We start from the raw sequence: 24,265 nt of genomic DNA on the forward strand, positions 1-24,265 counted from the left end.
CAAGCCTCAGAAAGTAAACACCGTTCCATTTCTGGCATTTGCACCCCCTCCCCCCGTTTCCCACTGTCCCTTTCCCTGTGTCATTAAGAGTATCTCTTGGCTGCTCTATAAATATTGTGGCAGGGAGGGTGAAGGCCAGCAAGAGCTGGCTGGTCTTCCGTCAGCCCCGCTAATGAACAGGCGCTCTGGCACCTTTAGCATCAGGCTCAGCTGCAGAATGCCTCGGCTTTCAGGTGAGAGCTACTCCTCTATCTGAGTGACTCTTTCTTGCTTTTCCAATACTCGGACACAAATAAAACTTGCCTTCAGTGGCATTCATGACCACTCGGGTGACCAACTGAATGGGTTATATGTAGGGCTGCTCAATTAATCGTATTTTAAAATCGCAATTACGGTTATGGCTTGCAACGATTACGAAAACAACGTAATCGAAATAAAACGATTTTATTTTTTGTATTATTATTAAGTTTTTTTTTTGTTGAATTATACTTAAAGTTCAGGGTAATCAACTGTTAAAAACATACTTTTCAAAAAAGATTTCTCCAATAAATTGATGTTTTCAAAGTAAATGGATAATCGTTTTTTATAATCGTGATATCAATTATTGACCGAAATAATCGAGATTATGATTTTTGCCATAATCGAGCAGCCCTAGTTATATGTAAGGTATGCTTATTGCAACGGTAAAAAAAAAAGTAGCTCAAGCAATAAGCTATAAGCTATAAGATATGTCATCACATCACATACAGTCTGGTCAATAAAAACTAAGGAATATGCTAAAAGCACAACTAAATGTTTGTACTTCGGTGAACCATCAATTCATCGACGACAAATAACTCTCTCTGCATTTCTTTCTATAAAGATATCTGAAATTACTTATTCAAAAGGCAACGGGAATACTGGTTTTGTCCTGAGGACATTTAGTCACTTATCAATTCTGAAAACGAATGAGCATCTTGGATAAGCCGTGAAGCATCTTCAAGGTTAAAAGAAAAAAAAAATCAGTTGCCTTTGACATGGCATTTCTAGATAATCTGTTTTACTGTATTGTATTCATATTATATTGTAGTCTAGCACACATGCATCAGCTTGAGTTTGAAACATCATCTTGTCAGATTACTGATATCCATGTAAACATGTGGCTGAACAATTGCTTCAGTGTGGGTTTTCATAATAAATTGTGGTTTTGGGGCATTCTGACATTCTGTATAATTTAATAGGGATTGTAAATTGTCAGTAGAGGACCCAAAGCTCAGTAGAAGTAGGCTGACATAGGCCAAAGTCAGGTCCTGGACCTTCCTGGTTGGAATCTTGTACACACTGACCTACTTACACGCTACATGGAAGTGAACAGGCACATCCACAAGCCTAGGTGTGTCTGAGCGCCTTATGCAAGGCCTGGCCAGGGGGTAAGAGGAGAAGAGGTTGGGCAACTTATGCACACACTACATGCTTACCTTTGTTTGCAGGAAGCAGGGTTTGGGGCGTGGAGGGGAGAGTTAAAAAGGTGAACAGCAGCTGAGCTCTGCTAAGGAAGGAAAGTAAGCTGATTGCAGCGCCCACGTTCTGCTGGGGAATGCTGTATTTGGTATTGTGCTGGAGGAGAGCTGAACGCTGCCCTTGATGTTGGGTGTCTGGTTTTGTTCTGCGAGAGTTCAGTATGAATTAGTTAAACGGTAGACTGGATATAAGGAAGCTATGAAACATGCCTCAGAGGGAGAGAATGTGTACACTCTCAGGCTTCACAAAGACTTCCGATATTGTGAAAACACTACACAGAATCACACAATTCCACCTACGCATATTTATCAATCAGAAAGCATCATGTTGAAAGCATCACACACACATACCAACAGGCAATTAATCTTCACACACGCATCATACGAAACCAACAAACCTTCAGTCTGTTTTGTGTTTCTTTCACACTTGCACATACACCTTGAAGCAGTTCAGGCTCCATATTCATGAGGCTTCTCCCTCAGCATACCTAAAGCCCAGGATTTTAAGGGTTTCAACTCAAATCTCAAATGTGATTTCAGGTTATGGATTCATAACCCAGCCATGTAGGCTTTTCATCAGCTTTAAGCCATCTATTTTAGGTTCAATTAGCTTACGTATCGATGTTGTTACGCAACATGGTATTTATTACGATAACGTTCATGAACGAAGGGAAATAAAATCCCACACAAGCAATTACATGCACACTCACACAGTGGGGGTACTGCTGCTTTGCCACGGTAGCTTAATGAATAAATAAGTAATAAGGGCTTGGATATTGGAGCTCATTAAAATGGGAGATGCTTCCATGACAATAAGACCTGAGGAGGGTCAGGGGGGGCGGCCGTGTAGCTCGGGCCAGTGTGGGTGGCTCTCCCCCACGTCCCTCCATAACCTGACCACATGGCCTCAGCGCTCACCTCCAAATCAACTCTGCCAGTGATGCAGCCCCCATCTTACCCTCTGCATCCCCACCTTTTCTGACACACGGCAGTATCCTCATGCATACACACCTCCAAGCACAGGCTCAGAAAGACACACACACTCACCTCTCTCATGGTTAATTACCACTTAGCTCAATCACGTGGTGATCCGTCCATAAGAGCCCCCCACAACACAAACAGCAGCACACATGCCAATTATTGATGAATCTTTAATATGGCGTTTTACAAAGTCTCCATCTCATTTCCTACCACTGAGCCGGTGATTACTCTTCCAATAGGACAAGTAATATAAATAGAAAACGGCTCTAGCATATAAAGTATTACATGCATATGATTGCATAAATTAGCTTAATGTAATATCATTGCAGGGGTTGTAACGAAGTGGCCTGAGCCATTTGGGGAAGATGGCTAACTTGTTTTCCCTCAATGCTTGCATCTCTTGCTAGCACTGTATAAAAACCCCCCGCACAAAAATCCCACGCCGCGATAACATGTCAATAATGAGCTGAGGCCATCTATTGATCAGCTTAATTTTGCATCTATTAGCTAGGGAACGGCTTGCTCCGGGGGCGAGGGAAGCCAGGCGCTAACACGCACCGACAGGCTGGATGGAGATCATTACAACTGATGTTCACACACACGCTGTGATTGACATGGAGATAAGGCAGGGGAGAGCCCAGGCTCGCACGCCTCCCCGCACACTAAGCTAATGATACACCAAACGTGTGCTTGGTGTGTGTACGACTGTGTGTGTGTGTATGTGCGGGAGCATGATAGAGAGCGTCTATCTAGAAAGAGAGTTGGAGCAGGGAAAAGAGAAGAAAAGCAGGCCACACGGCTTTGCTAATTGGCACAGTCAGACAGAGAAGCTCATAAAAGACGAAAAAGCATTTAGTGGAGCACCTCAGCTTTCTGGATCGTCTTATCAAGTCGGTGTCATTTAAGCACAGTTGAATATACCACAGAAAAGCCTGGCTTTGACCTGGAATGCATGGCTTCCTCTGAGACTGCCTTCATTTAGAGAGTCTGCATAAGGCTTTCATTATGAAAATCATTTGTTTTCCTGTGAATGAGTGATTGCAAACTTTCTCTGCTCTGTGTCAACACAGCAACCAAAGCAGCTGAAAAACACAACAGAGGAGTCTATTTTCTTCGCTGAAATGTTTCTGTGTTTCTCTAAGTGACGTTGAGCGTAAGGATGGATCCATACAGGGAGAGGGCGTGCTTATTCCCCCTGCTTACCTATCCACTACCACTGCAGCACAGGGCCTGGTTTGGCATTGTATTGATGCAACCAGTTTGCAATATAGGATGCTGCATGTTATCCACACAGTGAGAAAGGGAGGGTCCGGGGGCTGGAATTGCCCCTTTTACCACATGATTGAATCTTTGTGTACACCATCTGTATATCTGAGTTTTTACGGGGAGGAGGTCTTGTTCTGTGCCATGGAGGTGAGGTCAGAGGCACACAAAAAAAAAAACCTTGGCTACAAACTGTGTTTTTGTCAGCTGAGGGATGCAGCGGAGGGATCGAGGGAGCAGCGGGAGGAGGGAGGGAGGGAGGTGAGAGAGAGGGGGGAGAAGAGGAGAGAGGGAAAAAAAAAGCCCTCAGCCAAGCCATCAAGTTGAACATTGAACTTCACAGTAGTAGCTGCCTTTCTATGCCTCTCCTTTTGATGTTACCTCCAAAGCAAAGGATCAAAGGCTTGGAGTGTGGCGTGGGGAAGTCCCAAGCTCTTAGCCTGCCAGCCCGTGATATATGCAAAGTCTACGCCAAAAGAGAGAGAGTGGGGCAGAGAGAGAGACAGAGAGAGGGTGCAGGGGAAAAAAGAGGAAACTTGCATGGAATGTGGCTAAATATTATGTTTTGTGACTAATGAATGACAAGGGCATGATGCAATCAGCCAGTTACTTGCAGTGTGACGTAGAGCGGGAGAAAGTGCACACACGAGTTTTAGAGAATAGGGTGTGATACTAGAGGGCTGGGCATAAAGGAAGGGGATGGGATAGGGTGGAGAGGCAGTGTTTGTTGCCCTCACAACTTCCCCCCCCCTTCCCCCCCCCTTCCTCCCCCTTCCTCCCCCACCCTCAACAAGCAACGCGGGACAGCCTCTCCCCTACTTCCACCTCACGCCAACCCCCCAGCGCCTCGCCAACATCAAGGGGGTGAGAGGCTGTGTCCTCCCGACATAAATATACAGTGTGCCGTTAAAAGCGAGGACTACAGTAAACAGAGTACACATGAAATCCTGGTTGTCTCACCGGAGCGCCAACTCTCATACACAACACACAGACACAGACACAGACACACACACACTGTGGGCTCAGCTGGGCCAAAGAGGGGAGCAGAGGTGTGCTAAACTTGACGAATCAACGAGACAAACACAATCCACACACACACAAACACAGAGACACACACATACACACCCTTTCCCCAAGGCTGTAGGATTAAGAGGTCCAGCTGGCTGACAGCAAGCCCTTCCTTCCCACGTATCCCGTCGATCTCACCCCCCCCCACCACCCCTCCCCACCCCTCACACATATAACCAACCTCTCAACAACCCCTCCCATACCGCCAACCCAGGTCTGCCAGCCGTTTCTCTCGCTGAGCATGCCAGTAGGACACACCTGAGTTTGACATCGATAGACCCTGAGCCCTTTTCACCTCTATACGCCCCTTGCACATTATCAAAAATGGAAGAAAAATGGAGCCCAGAGTATTTAAAGAGACAGGAAGTCCTGTTAAATATCAATGTTGGGTGGATACTGGATAGGGAGGATATGCCAACATGTAGGCTACACGTCATTGGTATACTATTATTGCGCATTGTACATCCATCCAACTCCTTGGACTGTGCAGCTGGTTGTGTTCTTAAAGTTAAAGATTGTTTTGAAATTCATGACCTTAGGGATATGGAGGAAAGAGTAGGGAAAATAAGGTGCTGAAGATAATAATTAATGAGCCCTGTTATAGAGGAATGACAGAAATTGAGACCAAATGAGTGGAGAAAAACTGGAGTAGAAGGAAGAATATAAACATAGGGAGATCTGAATCCCCCCCCCCCTTCTTAACTTCTCAACAGCTGCCAGGTCACTTTACGAAATGTCTGGAGGAAAATATGCAGCACGGTGTCGTTTGAGTGTTATATCATTTTGTCGACAGGGAAGTATGTGCACTTGGATGTGCAAGAAAATAAAGGTTCAGTATTCCAATATTTGAGATGACTTGTGAAGGCATCTTTGTCCGATGGGAATGAAGATGCCAGAAAGATGTGATCAGCACGGGAACAGAAAGCAGATATTTAAAACTGATACCGATAATATCTCAGAGTTCAACAAGTCTTTAACAACTCATTCTCATAAAACCAAAGTGTTCCATGTATTTAAGGAGCCAAGAAATCTAAAGCGTCAAACATTAAGTTCTGAAACCCAATACATGTATCCATGTTCCATAAAGATCCCATGGATTATATCATAATAACTCAAAAGTCTACATAGAGAAAGTTGAAATATGTAGCAAATGAATTCTTGAACTTTCTTTTTACCTCAGAAATGAGTGACAGGCCTAACATGGAGGAAGGACAGGGGATGATTTAGGCTAAGGGAAGTTTGGGTGAAGACAAAACGAGAGCAGCAATAGCAGCAGGATAACATTTCGGTGATCCCAACTAGAGGATGCTAAAACCGTGCTTAGGGCTGCCTTGCCCCGATGGATACCTAATGAGAGCAGAGAAACATCTATCTGGCGATTCACCATGATACCATCGACAGAGGTAGATCGCTACCACAGATTGGCTTGGGTGCGGTGTGGAAGGCAAAAGAAAAAATTGAAAAACAGACAAGGCTGTGGTGTAAGGAAAGAATAAGAATTAGGGAGTGAGAAATGGAGAAAGGAGAAAGCAAGAGATAGGAGGGGGAAAAATCACAATGATGACACGTAAGTGCAAAGAGCGATTAAGGATTTACTTTCAAAAGGACTCCCATTGATCTTTTTTGATAGACCTGCAATAAATCAAACCGGATTGACTCGCATGAGAACCAAGCCTAATCCTTTAGTCAGATCCAGGAGAACTCCAACCAAACCAGCTGTTAATTTAGGCTTTACAAGATAAAGCGGGAGAAATCCAACCTGATGTACCCTAGGGCAGAGGCTTACATCATCTCTGTAAAGCAATCAACTTATTGCCAGTTTGGAGAGGTAATCAGAGCACATACTGAGAGAGGAGAGAGAGGGTGGGGGGACAAGGGGAGTAAGTGCTGGGTTGAGGGAGGGAGGTGGAAAAAGAGAAAAAGTAGACAAGAGATGGCTGAAGAGGTTAGAAAAAACAGAAGCAAACGAATGTTAGGAAATCTAAAATGGGTGCACTTGAGAATGTTGTTATTGAAAAAATAAAGAATAAAAGGCTTTTTCTGCATGCTGGGCAGATACACAGATCCTCTGACTGAAACAATGAATTGAAACTTTGAAAGAAAAAACATGTTTACACAGAGTACATCTCCAATTATCTCCAGAGGGTGAAGATAAAACAGAGAAGAGCTGGTTAGCTGCAAACAGTAGCGCTGTGGGCTGACAGCAGGGAGTGGAGGCAGGCTTCAGCTCCCCCCCACCCCCCCTCTCCTCCTCCACCCTGTAATTTCCCTGGAGGCCAGCCCAGACCTCGTCCCCATCCCCAGTGGCCGGTGCCACCTCAGCCGGGCCCTGCCAGTCGCGCTGTGGCTGCACCAAAGCACAACCATAGTAATTTAAATGGTTATTTTTGTTTTGGGGAACAAGAGGATTTTTTTTTTTCCAAGCTCTGGGCGGAAGTATTGCAAGACACCATCCAGCCCACACTGAGAAAACCATACAGATGTCTTTTTCAGCTGCTCATTCTGTGTTTGTGTGTGAACTGGATGTCAACGACAGCGTACTACGGGGGTTTTGGTTCCTCTTCTTCACTGGGTGTGAGACACTGCGATAGAGCCTAAAAACACCACCCCCCTATTATGTACACACTGACAGACAGACTCATTAGCGCACCATCTCCCTTGCCTTTAATGTCCTGTTTACAACGCGAAACAACCAGATCAGGACTGAAATCCAATCACGGGCCCTGCGTCGGCCTCGCAGGAGAGCTGAGGAGAAGCAGGCCTTGTAATCTCTGGACACTGTCCAAGAGAAACCAAACCTCAGGAGTCAAAACAAAACCACACATAAAATCAGAGTTAAAACAGCAGCCTCTATTCCGCCCGTTGTGACCCCACTAGAACACACACACAGACACACACACACACTCTCCTGGTTACACTGTGTGCACACAGGGATCACTCCGACTTCGGCTGGGCGCCACTCATATCGCCAAATTGACTGAAGGTTGGTGACTTGGGTTTTGACAGAGGCTCGTTGGTGTGTGTTAATACAAACACACACACCTCAAGTGTGTGTGTGTATACACGCACACACATACATAGGAGTCATCCATGTAAAGGAGACTGCCACTTAAGCTCAACACACATCAGCCTGGGCTATCTTTAGCAGCTGGGCTAAACTGTGAAAACCGCACAACAACTCTGCCCCCCCTCCCAGCCAGTCTCTCCTGACTTCAAATAACGGCCTGGCTCTTTGGCAGTAGCTGCCCACTGGCACCTCCCTCCACGGCCACAAGGTCACACGTTTAATTACACAGAAAGTAGTAATCTCACAAGACAGATGGCAAGCAGGCCGCCTCTCAATTACTTTATGCCCAATTGAATCATTACTTATGTTATTTGCTAAATCATGGCACATGGCAAAGCACCACAAAACACTGGATTTGTGTGACAAGTGGGAGGGGGGGGGGGGTGTTACAGGGTCGTGGCAGTGTTAGGATACAGAAGCTGATGTGTCTCTTGCCAAGCAACTGTGACAGCGATCAAAGAGGCGTGAAGAATACAAACGCATGACTGTGTTAGCTTTTGGAAAAAAACTGGGAGTTTAATACCACAGTGATCAGTGCCAGAAAAAACAGACCCTTATTTCTTCTCAAAACCAAAACTGGTGCAGAACATCAGCCTATGTGGAAACAGTCGGCTCCCAGCAGCCGCGTTGCGGAAACCGCATGACAAGGCCAATTCAAAACGCAAAGAACGTGTCTGTTTTTTAAAAGTGGGCCAAGAGAAATAGAGTTGGGTTGTTCTGGAGGGGTTTTTTCTTCAGGACAAACGGTTTGTCATTCGGGAGCATCCCAATGGGCACGACAACCCCAGAACGGTCTCATCTCATCTCAGCGTCCGCCCCTATCGATGCCTCACTCGTAATGTCTCAGCTTCTTTTGCCAATGGCTTCTGTGAACAATTAGAGGTTGACTTTCCCAGCGTCTCAGACCACAGCATCTCAATCTCTGGCCAGGGAGCTCTAACAGTTCAGCTGTCCGGCCAAGAAACCAGATTCTCCTTAAGTTCAGACCTGAATGTTGCTATTTAATCACTAACTGTTAGTGAGGCCTCTTTGAGCTTGTTTAAGATTTAACACTAACACAGAGCTGAATAACAGCAAATTAACTGAGCTGTCTGGCATCATTAATGTCAAATACATGCTTTTAATGATATCATTTCTGAATGTACCACCAATGTGAACTCAATTACCAACATTTTGGTCATACCAAAATAAATGTGTTGGCTGTTAATTGTCCAAGTGATTGGCTGCTTGTTGGGGCACATTACTTCCCATGAACCAACACTTATGGATTGTTTTAGACCACATATTACTGTCATGCTAAAAGTAGTCAAATGTATGCTATGTAAAGCAAAACTTGTCTGAGTTATGTACAGCTGAGGCAATTGTTACTTCTAAATGTACCAAAGCACCAAAGTGAGTGGCTCAAATAACTTCACACCCAAGCCATGTCCTATGAAACTACACACAGACACAGTGAAAAACATTTGTCCTACTGCTGACTGTAATAAGGCTGGCTGCTCGCCACTAACTGGGAACAGTTGTGTTGAGAGGCACGTCTACTGATGTAAAATGATCTGTGGGAGCATATAGAAAACTTCCATGCATGTTTTTTTCTTTTTCTGAGTTAGTGTGAGGAATTGCACTGGCCTATAGACGGCAGCCAGCAGTTGTTCTCCCATGAGGGTGGGTAAGCATCTGGGAAGAAGCAAGCGAGCGGATCAGGAGAAGATGATGACTGGATCTGCATATTTACTGCACAGGATTTTCAGATTGCAGGACTCAAAAGTGATCCCAAAGGCGAGTGTAGAAAATGAGAAGAGGGGTCCATGGAACTTCCCCTCGAAGGCTCAGAGGGCTTACAGTAATGGCTCCCAGGCACATCTACAACCCCACTATCCTGAGAGGACGGGGGAGGCTTCCTGTTCCACTTTCCAGTTGTGACATTGCTCTGCATGGGAGAGAAGCTGCATGGCTTTTTAATACCACAATGTTCACAGGGATATCAGCGAGATTGAAACTTACCAGAGAGAAGTTAAAGGGGCATTTTTACATAATGATTTACTAGTTAGTCTGCATCTCTAATGCTGTGTAGGGTTATCAAAAGGAACTTTTGAATGTAATTTAAACTATAACCAGGCAGGGCTGAATGTTATAATCACACACCCAGAGCAAAAATGCAGAATCAAACCATACCAGAATACAATCTTTAGAAAGTATTGTATGGCATTTCTTAATCACAATTAGGCAGCAGATGTGACATAGTGGAGTATTTCCAACAATGAAGGTGATCACATGCCTCGTGTTGTTTAGCACATGACAGGTCTCACGTCGCCAATGATGTAATCATAGCATGTGTGCAGGTCTGTTAACTATCGCTGTCAATTCAAGACAATGTGGATACTGTCAATTACACACCTTGTTAATTGTATTTCCTGTGCAGTGCATACTAAAACAGCAGATCAGCTGGATGTGACATGTTTGCAAAATGTTTCCCACTTACCTTTAAAATATTTAAAACACTTGTTGCATAAGACCAGAATCTTTTAGCTGTTTAAATCAAAGTAAGATTTAACGCACTTATTTTGACATCTCTCCCTATAGAAGTGCAAAGACAAGACTGAAGAATGTACGGCATACAGAGTAGTTGCAGAAGGCGCATACAGCATGTTTCAGGCTTAAGCCTCAGGACTGCAGGGAGGACTGCCCATTTGATCCCCAACTGGGAGGGAATTCAAGCTGATGCTGTCTCCCAATGGCCCACACTTGACTGTGTACCCCAGCTGCTGTACGGCAGGCATAGCGGACAGCACTGGCACCTGTCTTTGACAAGCCTCGGCATTCACACTGACTCTGGTTTCCTGAAACCGGCTGCCTGGCAGTCAGGTGACAAATGCTAACACACACCGTCTCCGACACAGACCGCGTATGCTCACCAGCAAACCAAATCTGAACCAAGAGGCACTTAAGTGTGATCTTAACCACTTAAAATATATCGGCATCCTAGTGAGAGAAGTCTTAGCCTCTCATGTTTCTCTGTCTGATATCAAACCCTGCCCTGATTCAGGCTGTGGCTTGGAGCTGTAAACCAAAGCTTCCCTCAACACCTCTTACCCGCCCGGCTATGCTCTAACCGCTGTTTTTGCATACCGCTCAGCTTGTGTAACCGTTGAGTGGTTTCACTCTAGCGAGACAATGGCTGTGTAGCAGACTAAGCAGAGCGAAGTCATCTAATGTCCATGTGTTGCAAGAGTTGACAAACACAAATCTGTCCATGCTATTCAAAGGAAAACGGACAAAAACACCTTAAAGAAAATACTTTTTATAAAAACAATCATAAGTGAAACTGAAAATGCGCGAGCCAAAAGGAAATATGTCTCAGGTGCTTAGGTCATCATGCTGAGGGCTTTGCATACTCAAAGTAAACATCGCCATCCACACTCTAATTATAACTCAATTGGAAACTCCAGAGTTCAGAGAGATTACAAAAGTCAATGTGGCTCGGGGTGAAGTGTAACAGAATGTCAACAAAAAATTCATAAAGCTTTCTCTTCTATGTATTAACTTTCAATTACATAGTAATTAAACTGTTTGTTAGCACACTACTTGATAGCTTGACACTAGAACCGGGAATTAGGTTACAGGTCTGCTCTTTGGGGGCGTTTAATTACTATGGCCTGTCACAGTGTTGCTTCAACTGCTGCATATAGAGAGAGCAGTCATTTAACCTGCAGGATGTGATTGAGTTTGTGGTACGGCAAGGCATTGTGGTACTCACTCTGCCGCCCAGCGGACCACATCCCTGTTCCCCCACCTCATTTGCAAAGCAATCCCTCTTCCCTCTCACTCACTGCACTCAGTGCATCTTTTTGTCATTTCCATGTCCAGGGTCCATTTGTTTTGTCCGCTGAGACGGCAAAGGGGGTGGAGTGGAGAGAAGTTGGAAACCAGTTCTCAAGGAGACTGCTGTGCAACTAAAGAGCATCTTCACATATAGCCCCCTGACAAAAAAAAATACACACCCATATCCACCCGGCCAACACACACTCACCTCTTCCCCGTCTGACTAATGTGCCCTGACACTCGTACATCACCCGTAAATTGGCCAAATGAATTAACCACGGCCCCTGCTTAGCTTTACGGGCTTTAAATGGATTTTCTTCTCCCCAGGTCTGCCCAATAATTGCATTTATCCATCTTGTTGAAGCCAGGTTTACACACTCGCGAAGATCATGCCAATCCCCGGATACATTTTCCGCTCTGGTGGCAAGAGTGTGAGAGATTTGTCATCGGATCATAACAGGTAATTCAAACAACAATTAGTTTGACGACTCCCGCCGTATGTCAATGTCTAGCTCCTTGTTGGACAGGACCTTGGTTGGAGCAATGAGCTGCCTCCTATCTCTTCATCTGTCTGTACATCTCTTACGTTGCCCTTCCCTTATGTCTCAGCGTGATAAATTGAGCCCTGTAAATGCTTTCTATCTATCATCCAAGCCACCAGGTTAAAGCAGCAAACACCCACAGTAGGGAAGAAAGTAGAGGCCATGAGTCTTCACTGTTCACAAACACACATTCAGACGGAGAGCAGAGGCAGGGTGAAGGCAGAGCTGTGAACACCAGCATCAGTGGGGGTCATCTCCACACTTGTGAATGTTTGAACAGAAGTGCATTAGACACTGGGGGGGCCCAAAGGACAATTCAGCTATGTAAACATGCAGCAACTTCCTTCCCTCAGCTCCTCCAGGCCTGCACTGAGACGAGCCACTGTTTAAACAGCACACACAGCATTCCTGTGCCTGGGCCCCGGCCAGCTGCTGCATCCTCACTGCAGGCCTGCCCGGCTGCCTGAGCAGAGACAGATACAGGCCTCACAACAGCAAGGGTCATCCACAACACACAAAGGGCTTTTATAGACATGCAAAACTGGACTTGTGTAGTTGAAATGCTCCAGAGCCCTATGCTGGCTTCTTAAATACTAACGGCCAGAGTTCACGGACCTCCCACAGAACAGAGATTAGCCATTGAAAGAAGTAAATTCATCACGTCGCTAAAGGGTCCATCGTGAAATCTTAACCGCTTGACGCCACCTGTAATGACGAAGCTGGACATTTATCTTTATTGATATTTCAAATATGCAAAGTGTGGCAGCCATAAAGATACAGAAGGCAATAAAGAGGAGATAAAGAGCCTCCTGGTTCTAAAGGGCACTGTGACGTGGCATCACATGACACAAAGGCCATTCCCGCTCAGTGATGCCAGTCTCTTATCTCAACTTCCGATATGACTGTACAGGTTTAAGAAGGACACCTTAAATCAGAAATTCACCTTGCTATGCCATTCTGAGGGATAGTAAAGTAAAACAACTGGATACAGTATAGTCCACTTCAACATTTTCACTTTTACAGAAATGTAGGGACACAAGAATTAAAGACTATATAACCAAGACATCCCAAAAGTGACATTTTTTTATTTATCCACCAAAGACAAACTTTGGAATGGTGTGGTGTTAATTCTGGACCTTAACAGGGGTTGTTCCACTTAAGTAACTTCCAAACCAAATAAGAGAGCTCTCACTCGTAACAGTTTAAAAACAAATTAATTGCCACATGGAAACCTACTGGAAAAAGACTTTTGTCCCATTGTGGGTAAGACCCATCATTACAGAAACCAGAATGCAGAATAATCATCCTTAAATGATTCCTGTGCCAAAGTATGTAAACTCGTAGAACCGTAAAACATGTGCAGCACTAATCTGAATGTAATACTTAACACAGAGCTTTAAAAAAAAAAAGAAGCATCTGTCATTCAGGGTTTGACTAAAGGAAATACAATCATGACATCCTCCTTTAGTCAATGCCTTAGCAGTGGACACACCAATGGTCATTATTTCAATCAAATATTTATTTCAGGGTGTCTACACTGCATTGTTTTTCACCACAGGAGTGCCACGTTCCCTCTTGCCTATCTGTTTGTCAGCCAGTTCATTAGCTCCTCTGTCTGTCCGTCAGCTCTCCATCTGGCTGTTGGTCAAGGCCACTCATCTCACCTCGGGACATTGTCCAAACAAGACACTCTATTCACTCTGACCCCTGCAGGGAGGAAGCCAATTGACAATTCACTCAAAGAAGTGAGTCAATTTGTTCACTTTTGGAATTGACCCCGAACCACGGCTGACACACCGGCCTCTCACTAGTGTGGAATGAATATTAGCAACCGGGAGGATTTAAAGCATTTAAAACATGCTAAAACAATTCCATACATATGTTTTCAGTTTACTGCTACACATCTTAGTAGTACAGTTTAACTTGCGTAGACACAATTTAGGGTTAAGAGAACAATACATATTTGAAAGTCCATCTTATATGTAATTATTAAAAATGAAAGCACTGTTTTTAGACCATTTGCAAATACATTGTAATGTTTTTATGATTACACTACCAATCATATTGCTTCATGCTGCATTTTTCTGCCAATTTTTTGTACACGTTACCTGCACAATGGTTGGCAATTCACTGCTCACGTGCAAGGCTTAGGCCATGTGTTGATGTAACAAGCTGTTCACATGAAATGTTATCTAGTGCTGTACACAAGTTGACAGCTGTCTCTTTAAAAGAGGCGTATTATTATTTTGTGTAAATAGGTTTCTAACAGCTGGTTAAAGAGCTAACATGGGAATTTACTCCTAATCTGTTTTCCACTGGAATTGGTTCATCAACTAGAAAAAACAAAACAATGCTGTTCCACACGGCACGCCAGTGTAAAGGGGTTACATTGTATTAGCATTGTGCATTATAAAAGTAATCTCGGCAACATTTCTTTCCTCCTGACAAATCCTACAGTAATCCGCAGATTCATTTATTTCTGCTTGCACTCTGAAACCTCCCTCACCTTTCGCGGGCAGTTATGAATCCAGCACCTTTTTACGACAAACAAGCAGACGATCACCTCATTAGCCGACTCACTCCGCTTCCCTCACACGCACATAATCACACAAACACACACTCCTCGGAGCTTATCCTGCTACAATTAAAAGTTTAATTAGTAGATCAAAAATACATTGACTGGAGATTTATCACCTAAAATCCCTCCATTATGTGTTTAGCACATAATGGAGGAATGCCTCCTTCCCATCTGAGCAGATTATCTGCATAAACAAATTCCCTTGACAATTTTAAGAATAGAGATACAACCAGGGTACAAAAACAAGACACCATCGGCATTTTATACTGAATGTGGTGGAAACTAATTTAGATATTGCCTATAGTTTCATATGTTTACGTTGTATATGTTGTAGTTCGAATTTAAATATTGCAGAATATAGGAGCTCAAACTATTAAAGATCGTGTTTCTATTTTATGTTGAAAATATAATTGACTGATGAGGAAGATTCCTCTATTTTCTACCACTTTCCTCTGATTATTCATGTACAAGAGAAAAAAGGAAAAGCATAAATGAAAGGAGATAAATACAAACTATTTAACACATTAGCATGAATGAGATTCTTCTTCTGTGGTACGTTCCAGAGCATTCTACCACATCTATAAAAGGCTGGTGTACCACAGGTGTTCTCTGCACACTGGCATGGCTAGTCATTATCTAGCCCGACATGATCATTAAGAGCTGTGATGGCACCTCCTCCCTCAAAGCACACACAGACACAGACACACACTAAAAAAACCTCCAGTGGAGACTCAAGCAGTCCCTATCAGTTGTTGTAAAAAGGGGTGAGAGGGGAAGCTCCTTTCTCAACGAAAAAGCATGTCAGCGCCGGTGCACTTTGACCCTTCCCAAACACACTCCGCAATCCAAACAGAAGGCCGGCACCACCAGAATTCCTCCAGCGTCACAGCGGCTCTATTACCAAGATCTTTTAAGGAAACATTTTCTGATGACGATGAGTGTGGGAAACACGGAGAGCAACGTGGAGGGGGGGGGCAGAAACCGCACACATGAACACATGCCTGCTCGTCAAGCGTGGCTGAAAACTGAAACGTGCATGCTCCAATCTGTGTTCCTCTCTTTTTTTCCTTCCACAGGAAGATAAATGTGAAGCCTAGGGGCGCTATTGTTTGGACATCTAACCAGGAACTGTCGCTGCTCTCATTGCCCTGGCATTAACAGCAATTATGCGCTCTATTCAGACGGCTTTTGTGCGTCCGACCCCCAGCCCCCCTGCCGTCGCCCCAACGTCCCCCTCCGCTCACACACTCACACACACACTCAGGGCCCAAACACACATTTCCCGCTTTTCTCTGCCCCCTCCTCCTGCCCCATGCTTTCCCTCCCACTCCGCTACTGCTGAACTCATTTGGCTACTGGAGCACTCTGCTCCCATTATGAATGAACTGAGAGAAATTCAAGGCAGGGAAAAGACGAAGAAGAAAAAAAGAAATGCACATTCCAGAAGCATTTCTAGAGTGATACCTGAGCTCAAACTATTCTTCATGTAACACCCTTTGGATGTCATACCCACAACAACAACATTTTAAATTACAGCTCAACAGAATAAAATACTTTTGAGAAAATCTTAAACACTCATCAGCCTTTCTAGAAAAAGGCTATTCTAAAGGTTTTGTAATTATGACACTTCGTGAAAAACACCAATTCTAGGTAATAATCTCTTGAAACGAACTTATCCTAACCTTCATATCTAAAAGATACAATCAATAGTCATTTTAACCTTATCTTTCAGCTGAATGCAGCGCAGAACCACTGCCAATAAAATCTCATCATTTATAATCTATGTGTATTCAATAAGCCTTTATTTGTAACAGCTGCATGTAAGTTCACTTTATTGGCTGGAAAGTGAGAATAAGCTCCACATTCTACAAAACAACATATGTACTTATACTGGGGGACAGTTAACAGGGATGAATGAATCTGATATTCGTTATCAATCATGAATTTGAAAATGCAAAAGGGGGAAATGTATTGACTCAAAGTTTGGTGTGAATTTGCGTTTTAAGGATTCCAAAATTCAGAAAAGGTTTTAAATGAAAAAGGAATTCAAGGGAATACAAAATGTGGTGTCTGCCAAGGAAAAAAAACCTAAATAGAAATAAAGCAACATGGTCTGTATATAAATACAAATGTAACTGGTGGCCAACACGCACGCACAATAATTACATTTCCATGTTTTAAGGGAGCCCCAAGCCCTGTGGGCCAGGAGCACAGCTAGCCTATATTTAACAGATGACAAAAGTTGCATTCCAGATGTACAGTACTATCTTTGTGTTGAGCTCTATAGAAATGCATGGGAGAAAGAGGGAGCGAGAGGGGGGTGCGGCTGGAAGAGGAGGGGGTTTACACTGGGGGCTGGAGGGGGGGCACCAGTGCACAGCTGCTAAACTAATGCCTTTTTTTCTTCGCTCAGGCACAGAGAAGCAGAGTGTGGTGGCTCACTGACAGAAACAAGGAAGGATACAGGAGGTGAAAATGAATTTATCCATTCTGAGCATAATTTGTTTTACCAAAAGAAAAAGAAAAAAAAATACCCAGGCTGTTCTGTGACTTAATGAGTAACAGGCATAATCTGTTACATTGAAGTCAAAATTAGGCATCAGATTAGCTGTTATTACATTAAAAACAATGAAGTCAATGATTTAATTAAAAAAAAGGTTCAGCCCCAAACCAGACTTGACTGCAGCTGAACGTTAGCTACACCCAAACCCAGCTCTCACTGCCACCAGGGAACCACCACTCCCTTTGCACTAGTTAACAATCTGATTAGAAACACACTCAAACTGATTTTTTTTTTTGCCTGTGTTTTTTGTTTTTAGCAGAGTGACAGATCGACGAGCGCATAAGCTCTCACGGGGCTCAGCCTGCCAACATCATCAGCATTAGGCAATTAAGCCCCGCTAGCTGAGAGAAAAATATATATCTTCTCAGTAAATATTTACTGCACAAATCTTTTACATTCATTCACCAGGCACTAACAAAACCTCTCTTTCTGAGTCCCCCCCTCCACCACCACCACCTCCCTACCCCTACATCTGCGATTCATTGACTTTACAATTTACCACATGTCGAGATGGGAGAGGTCGAGCCTCCATCTGAATCACGGCACAAATATGCAAGTGATTTATTGTTTTAAAAACCCTGGGCCGATTTAGTGCAACTCCACTTTTCCTGAGCATTACTCCTATTGGCAGACCATGAACAATTACAGTTCGGACTAATTAAGCTCAGAGAATGTGCTGTGCACCACTAATGTCTAGCAGGCCCCAATTTTAATTTAATGGTGCCAAACTTTGCTTCCCAGCACACCCAACCCCCCCCCTCCACTAACTTAACTCCTCAAATCCAAAGCAGATTGTGCTTTTTATGACTGTTTATTGAATCGAAGAAAAATAAGGACCTTTTCTTTCCCCTCTCCTCGCATAGGATGAGAGAAACAGCAGAGAGAGAGAGGAAGAGATGGAGCACAAAAAGGAGTAGTGGGAGGGAGAGAGAGAGCGGGAGCCGCTTCCGCCATACTTTGTAAACAAAAGTGATTTGCAAGACAAAAGGAGCGCAACCTTCCAACTAAATTCAGAGTGCATTTTGCGGCTGGAGGCTCAAAATACGGCCGCGTCGTGCCACCAAACCCCCCGCGGACACCAATTAGGCCCTATTAACATGTAAAGCCAATTTGATAAGGTGTGGGCCCTCTCCCTTAAATCCGCATTAAACTATCTTTCCTCTTGTCACTGCCAAAAACCCATTTACAGCAGGCGAACACACATAATCCATATGATATACCATTGTTATGCTTATGCTGCTGCCACATTTAGGAAAGATACTGTCTGTCTGTGTCAATTATAACAGATAAGGCCACAGCAATGTGTGCACGTGAGCACAAAGGAGGTGGTGCTGCATTCACTTCTGCATGTTCATTACAATAATCCGACCAGAAAATCCTCCATTATTATGTCTTCCCAAAATAAGAAGAGAAAGGAAGAAGTCAGCCTGTATGGGAGCGGATTTTTTTTTTTTTAAAGAAGGTGAATCTGCGACTACAGGAGCGATCCTGGCTCGACAACACAGCGGAAACAAAGAGGGAAAAGGGGAGAAAAGCTATTGTTTCAACACAAAGCCTTTGCAGCGTCTTGTAGTAGAATCGCCACGGGTTCTGGGAGCGTCTTTTTTCACTCTAAACACAACGTAGGATGCTTGGTGTTGCGTTTTCATCCCCCCTCCACTTTCTTGTTCTTTTTTAAACTACTCGTAATTATAGGTCGAAACTCAAAACCTCCGCCAAAAGTCTCCAGGCTTGGAGAATTATGGGGCCAGGGGTGGCGTCAAATATCTTAACATTCATAAGTCCGAGAGGCAGTAAATAAAGCCAGTGGATTTACGGCCCTGCAGCCCTGGTGCAGGAGAGCTGGCCGTCCAGATCCCGCTCTCCCTCCCTGAGCCTCTGCGTCTCCAGACCTGTTGAGGTGTGATGTTAGCCCACAGAACCGCAGTTAACCCGTCGCCTTTTTTCACAAGCCCTGTGTTAGCATCGGCAGGAAACAAAAAGGTAGACAGAGAGAGGAAGGGAGATAGAGAGAGCAAAAGGAGATAGAGAACCGGGGTGAACTGGGCAGGCCACTTGTCCAATTCAACCTGCACCCAGTGATCCAGCAGGCCTTTGTGTGAGGTTTGGGGAGGAGGGAGACGGCAGGGTGAGGAGAGGAGGAGACGAGGACAGGAAGGCTTTTAAAGCCCAGGCACCACGTCATGTCAAATTGCTAAATGATACTAAATTGTGAGTCTCCTTGGACTTAGGTGGTAGGAAAAACAAATTTGCACTGATTATGGCTCCCAGAGGTCAGACAAATTATGGTAACCGCCACACTTTTTTTTCGCCCACTTTGGACATGCAAAAACAAAAATCACAGAAATAGGGGGAAATGTCAAAACAGATCAGGGTTAACTGACAGAAAAAAAATCTATTTGTATCAGAATTTTGCACTGAGAATTACCTGCATTTTTTCAAATATAGGAATCATATTTACATTTAAAACATTATAATTAAATCCAACAACGCAGCTTTAAAGGCCTTCTACATCCTGAAAATAATTGTACAGCATCGCCTAACCAAGAGGAGCAGAAGAATGAAAATGAAGGGAAAAGCAGCTAGAATCAAAGCCTTTCATGACAAGACAGAGAAAGTCTCATTGCAATAATACCAGCAGTCATATTCAGTGGCTCACATGACATGTTAGGGAGCAAGACAGCTAATCAATGTCCAGGTGAATTATTTATGCCAGCTTTAAGTCTAATACATTTATATTACAGCGACCGCCGACTTCAAAGCTCTAATGGCTGGACACACAGGGCGCTGCAGACAGTGGGGGCCGAGGCTCTACAGAAGGAAGATCACCGCAAGCCGAAAAACCATGTTCATCATCTGCACTGTTCAGGTAGATCTGGGAATTCAGCTGTGGAAAATGTTGTCTCTTAATATGCCAATAAACACCTCCTCAAAAATCAGCAGTGGCTTTTTAGAGATTTTGTAATATTGTAAATAAATACAGTGGCACAGAGAGGAAACTACACAACAGGTAACAGATAAAGGGATGTATATATTTAAGTATAATAATAATAATAAAAGATCCTTCTCTTTCTGAAAATAGTATTTCAGGGGTGGAATTAAGGGAGCAAAGGTCAACACTGTCTTGCCGCAGCATCTTCCAGCCATGCTGCACAATTCACTACATTTCTTACTGCTGCATAAGCACAATGAAATGAGCGCTCCTCGGACTAGCACTACGCACAAAGAAAACTACAAACCTCTGCCACTGACACAAGGAAGTGCCTCAGTTTAAACCATGTGTGTTGTTGTGAATGTGTGTTTGTGTCAGTACTGATGAGAATAATGAGTGACTAATTCCACATACCAGCCAGTAGCGTTAACAAGGCTGGCTGACTAAGAGGGAAAGAATGGCACAATGTTCTCATATGCTGGGAATAATAAAAATCTTTTAAAAACCATAAAACACACACATGCGTAGAAAGGATTGTGTAAGCATCACAAATTATTTGAAACCCTGGGCGATCACGTTGAACAAGAAAACAGAAATTGTGTCAAACACAAAAGAAGGCATTATGTATCAGATGTGCATTTATATTTCAAGGTGTGCACAGCGCACAAAACAAAAAAATGGAGGTAACAAATATCAGTTTCGTTAGGCAAAGGCTGAGCTGGTGGGGGGGTGGGGGGGGGTCATATTTCCTAATGCCTGGTCTTTGCCTTAACCTTGTAAAATGAGATGACAGGTCCTAAAGCGCAGACTTGTAATTGCAACCGTTTAAAATAGGGGGGCTAAAAAACACCCATGGTTGAGAAAATTATGCCGCTTAAGGATTGCTATTGCCCAGTGGGACCTGCGAGGTGCTGAGCAAATGAGTAAGTGTGCATAATTATAGCATAGCTGATTGTGTCTAAATAACATGAATTTATTTATAAATATGGGTTAACATAGCACATGCTTCTTTTCTTTTTTTAAAGGCAGTGTATTCCTTATTAGAAGCATATGGCGCACATGCAGAGCACAGCATAGTGTTGCACAATCATTCCCATTCAATAAATAATTTTAAATAATATATATCAAAAATAAGTAATTATTAAACGATTTAGAAGAAAGACAACTCTAAAATGTTAATGTATGCACCTTTCAAATAATGTCTTTACAGGTTTTGACACATGCAAATCACTTTGCAAAGCTCATTTGCATATTGATTTTATTTGTGTGCTTTTACATTGCTTTACACTGCTTGCAGCGTGTCAGAAAGCCAGTGTAAAGGTCTCAAATGCTCATGCAGCTTGTGATAGAAAAAAGGGCATGTTTGATGAGGCTGTGCAAACACAAGCCAATTGCATTATTCAGTGGGTTAAAAACATGCACTTGTAGCCTGGAATACAGGACAATAATAACATAATAGAATAATATTTTCGCCATTTGATATGCATTTAATTAAAAAGTTGTTCAAGTAAAATTTCAGACAGCATTTAAGAAAACAAAAAGGCAAGTGCACAGGACCTGCCATATAACCAGAATGACCATTTTCATTGTTTTGGGTCCTAGCGCTTAGCACTGTTAGCATGCTAGCTGCTGCCCACGACAAACACGCACGAGCTGCCTGCAGGCGGACATGCATGCCACTGTACTGTACACTTCACGAGCTGCAAAACTTGGCTCTACGCTTTTATCGGCTGCACTTGCGGGTGACAACACTCTGTGTCCGGCAGACAGTGTCTGCCCAGACCCCGTGTGAGTGTGTGTAGTATGTGAGGATTGTGTGTGCACATACGGTTGTAAATAAATGAACTTACTGTGCGTGCTGTTGGCGAAAGTGATCCATTGGGAAGGTAGGGGCTTGAGAGATCGGGGATCATTATAAATGGATAGCCCGGGTACGGTGGGCTCTTGAACAGCCCTCCATCTTGCCTTTTCGCAGCTAACATGGCGGGGGGGGAAAGAAGAAAACTTTTTTTTAATAAAAGCGGCCTTGAAAACTTTTTTCCCACAAAATGCATTTGAGGAATAAAGCGGAGGAGATGTCCTCCGTCAGGCACATATAATGTCATGGTGCAAAAACAGCCAAGAGAGGAACAATAAAGCAGAAACTCACCCTCTTCTAAACTTTCTCTTGTTTTGTCTCTGAAAGTTTCAGATCTAGGCGGAGGCCGTCTTTCCGCCTTGAAATGCAATGAAACACAGGGATTGCGTTAAAGTTAACACAACGGCCGACGAGGGTGATAGTTAACTTTCTTTTTTAAGTGTCTCAGCGTGACAATGTGAGAATTATGAAGGCAGCAGTTTCACAGAGCCGGGGAACAGCGAGCCCCGCGTTTAATGCTGCAACTTACCTCTGAATCCGAAGAGCTGTTTTGATTCGTTTTCCGACTCGTTTACAAGAGAAGATTTGACATCGGCTAAATCCCTTTCTGCCGAGAGGTTCTCCGAGATTTTCTCATCCTGTTCTCCTTCGTCTTTGAAGGAAATCATTTCATCGTTTGCACCCAGATCGTCCCCTCCACCGCCGTTGAGTTGCGGCATTTTTTCCCGTGCAAAAATATTTTGGAGGGCAAAACACGAAGTTTTAAACCCTTGATCTCGGTGATCAGGAAAGTCCGAGTTTAAGTTTTGGTTCTGTATTGGCGTTTTCCAAAGCTCTGGCGGTTGGTAGAAAACTAAAAAAGAAGGGAGTCTTGGCAGAAAAAGGAAGCCGGAGAAGGAGCCGAGCCGCTCGGTTTGAGTGAGTTGAAGTTGGTCGGAGTGGTTTTCAGTTCAAAGGCGGCTCTGATTGACAGATAGAGAGGGATGGAAATAGAGAGAGTCTGGATTCAGGATTATTGACAGGGAGAAACACACAAGAAACTAATGAGATTCAAACAGGGAGGGACTTGAAGTGACGTTTTCATAAATAGGAGGAAAAAAAAGAAGAAGGGGGGGGAGAGAGAGAGAAAAAGAGAGAGGGAGGCAGGAGGAAGCCGGCGGACGACTGCAGAGAAAAGCATGTGAGGAGGAAAAAGCCAGTTTGTGAGCAGGACAGTGATGGTGGAATAGGAGGAAGATAGGAGTTACTTGTAAATGTGGATTAAACGCACATATGGGCGGTCTCCCGGTGAAAAAAAATGAAAAGAGGGTTCTTCCTCAGGCTATGTTGCAACCAGTTTGACTCCACCATTCCCTACCAGTCTGTCACACAGGGGCCAAATTAAGTTAAAGTTTCTTTTCTTTTTCATGCCTTATTTGAATTCTAATAGTCACCTTTTTTTGGCTTATAAAATCGAGGCCTATCAAAGCAAGCTTTTAATCCAAGCTTGTTTTCTTATTGTATCTGCTTTGTCAGTGCCTCAGATCTATTTTTTATTATATTAGATAATGTTCCCTCAGATCTATTTTTTGGGATGCAGGGTGTTATTGCATCCTGCTTTGTTGACAGGTGTGATGTCCTCTGGGACTAACCTGAATTCCTCCCTGGCAGCACAGACAGAGCTGTTTTTATTTCTCTCTCCTCCCTCAGCAACCAGACTGGACAAAAATAACTGATGCTCCATTTTTGTCTCTTCTTCCTACTGAAATACAGCCTAAATAGGGCATTAGTAAGACAATGCCTGTAGGTGATTGCATTAACTACAAATAAATAAATTGACAACATGAATTTAAAAATAGGTGTCTAATATATTAATGGTAACAAAAAATGTATTTGTCCTGTGTTTTTTTTTTCATTTGACATTATATGAAGACATTTATTGTATTTAATGTGTTCCAATTAATTAAGAAATAGAATTTGAAGAAAATATAACAATAAAGAAAAAAAGGTTAAATGTAAAACATAGCCTACGACAATTTTCCTCGGATAAAAAAAAACAGGTTATTTAGGGACACGCAAGATAACGTATAAAAAAAACCTCCCGTTGCATAAAATA

The 24,265-nt window shown here is 43.4% G+C and overlaps 1 protein-coding gene across 1 annotated transcript in view; it reads right to left on the reverse strand.

The window, feature by feature from the left end:
• tcf7l2 (transcription factor 7 like 2) overlaps window positions 1-22,889 on the reverse strand; it is an 82,048-nt gene extending 59,159 nt beyond the window's left edge. Inside the window, 4 exon segments of the mRNA XM_034211269.1 lie at window positions 22,163-22,287; window positions 22,462-22,528; window positions 22,700-22,729; window positions 22,731-22,889. Coding sequence (XP_034067160.1) covers window positions 22,163-22,287; window positions 22,462-22,528; window positions 22,700-22,729; window positions 22,731-22,889 — 381 coding nt within the window.
• Window positions 22,890-24,265: the final 1,376 nt, after the last annotated feature.

Source organism: Gymnodraco acuticeps, unplaced genomic scaffold, assembly GCF_902827175.1.
Source record: "Gymnodraco acuticeps unplaced genomic scaffold, fGymAcu1.1, whole genome shotgun sequence".
NCBI lineage: Eukaryota > Metazoa > Chordata > Actinopteri > Perciformes > Bathydraconidae > Gymnodraco > Gymnodraco acuticeps.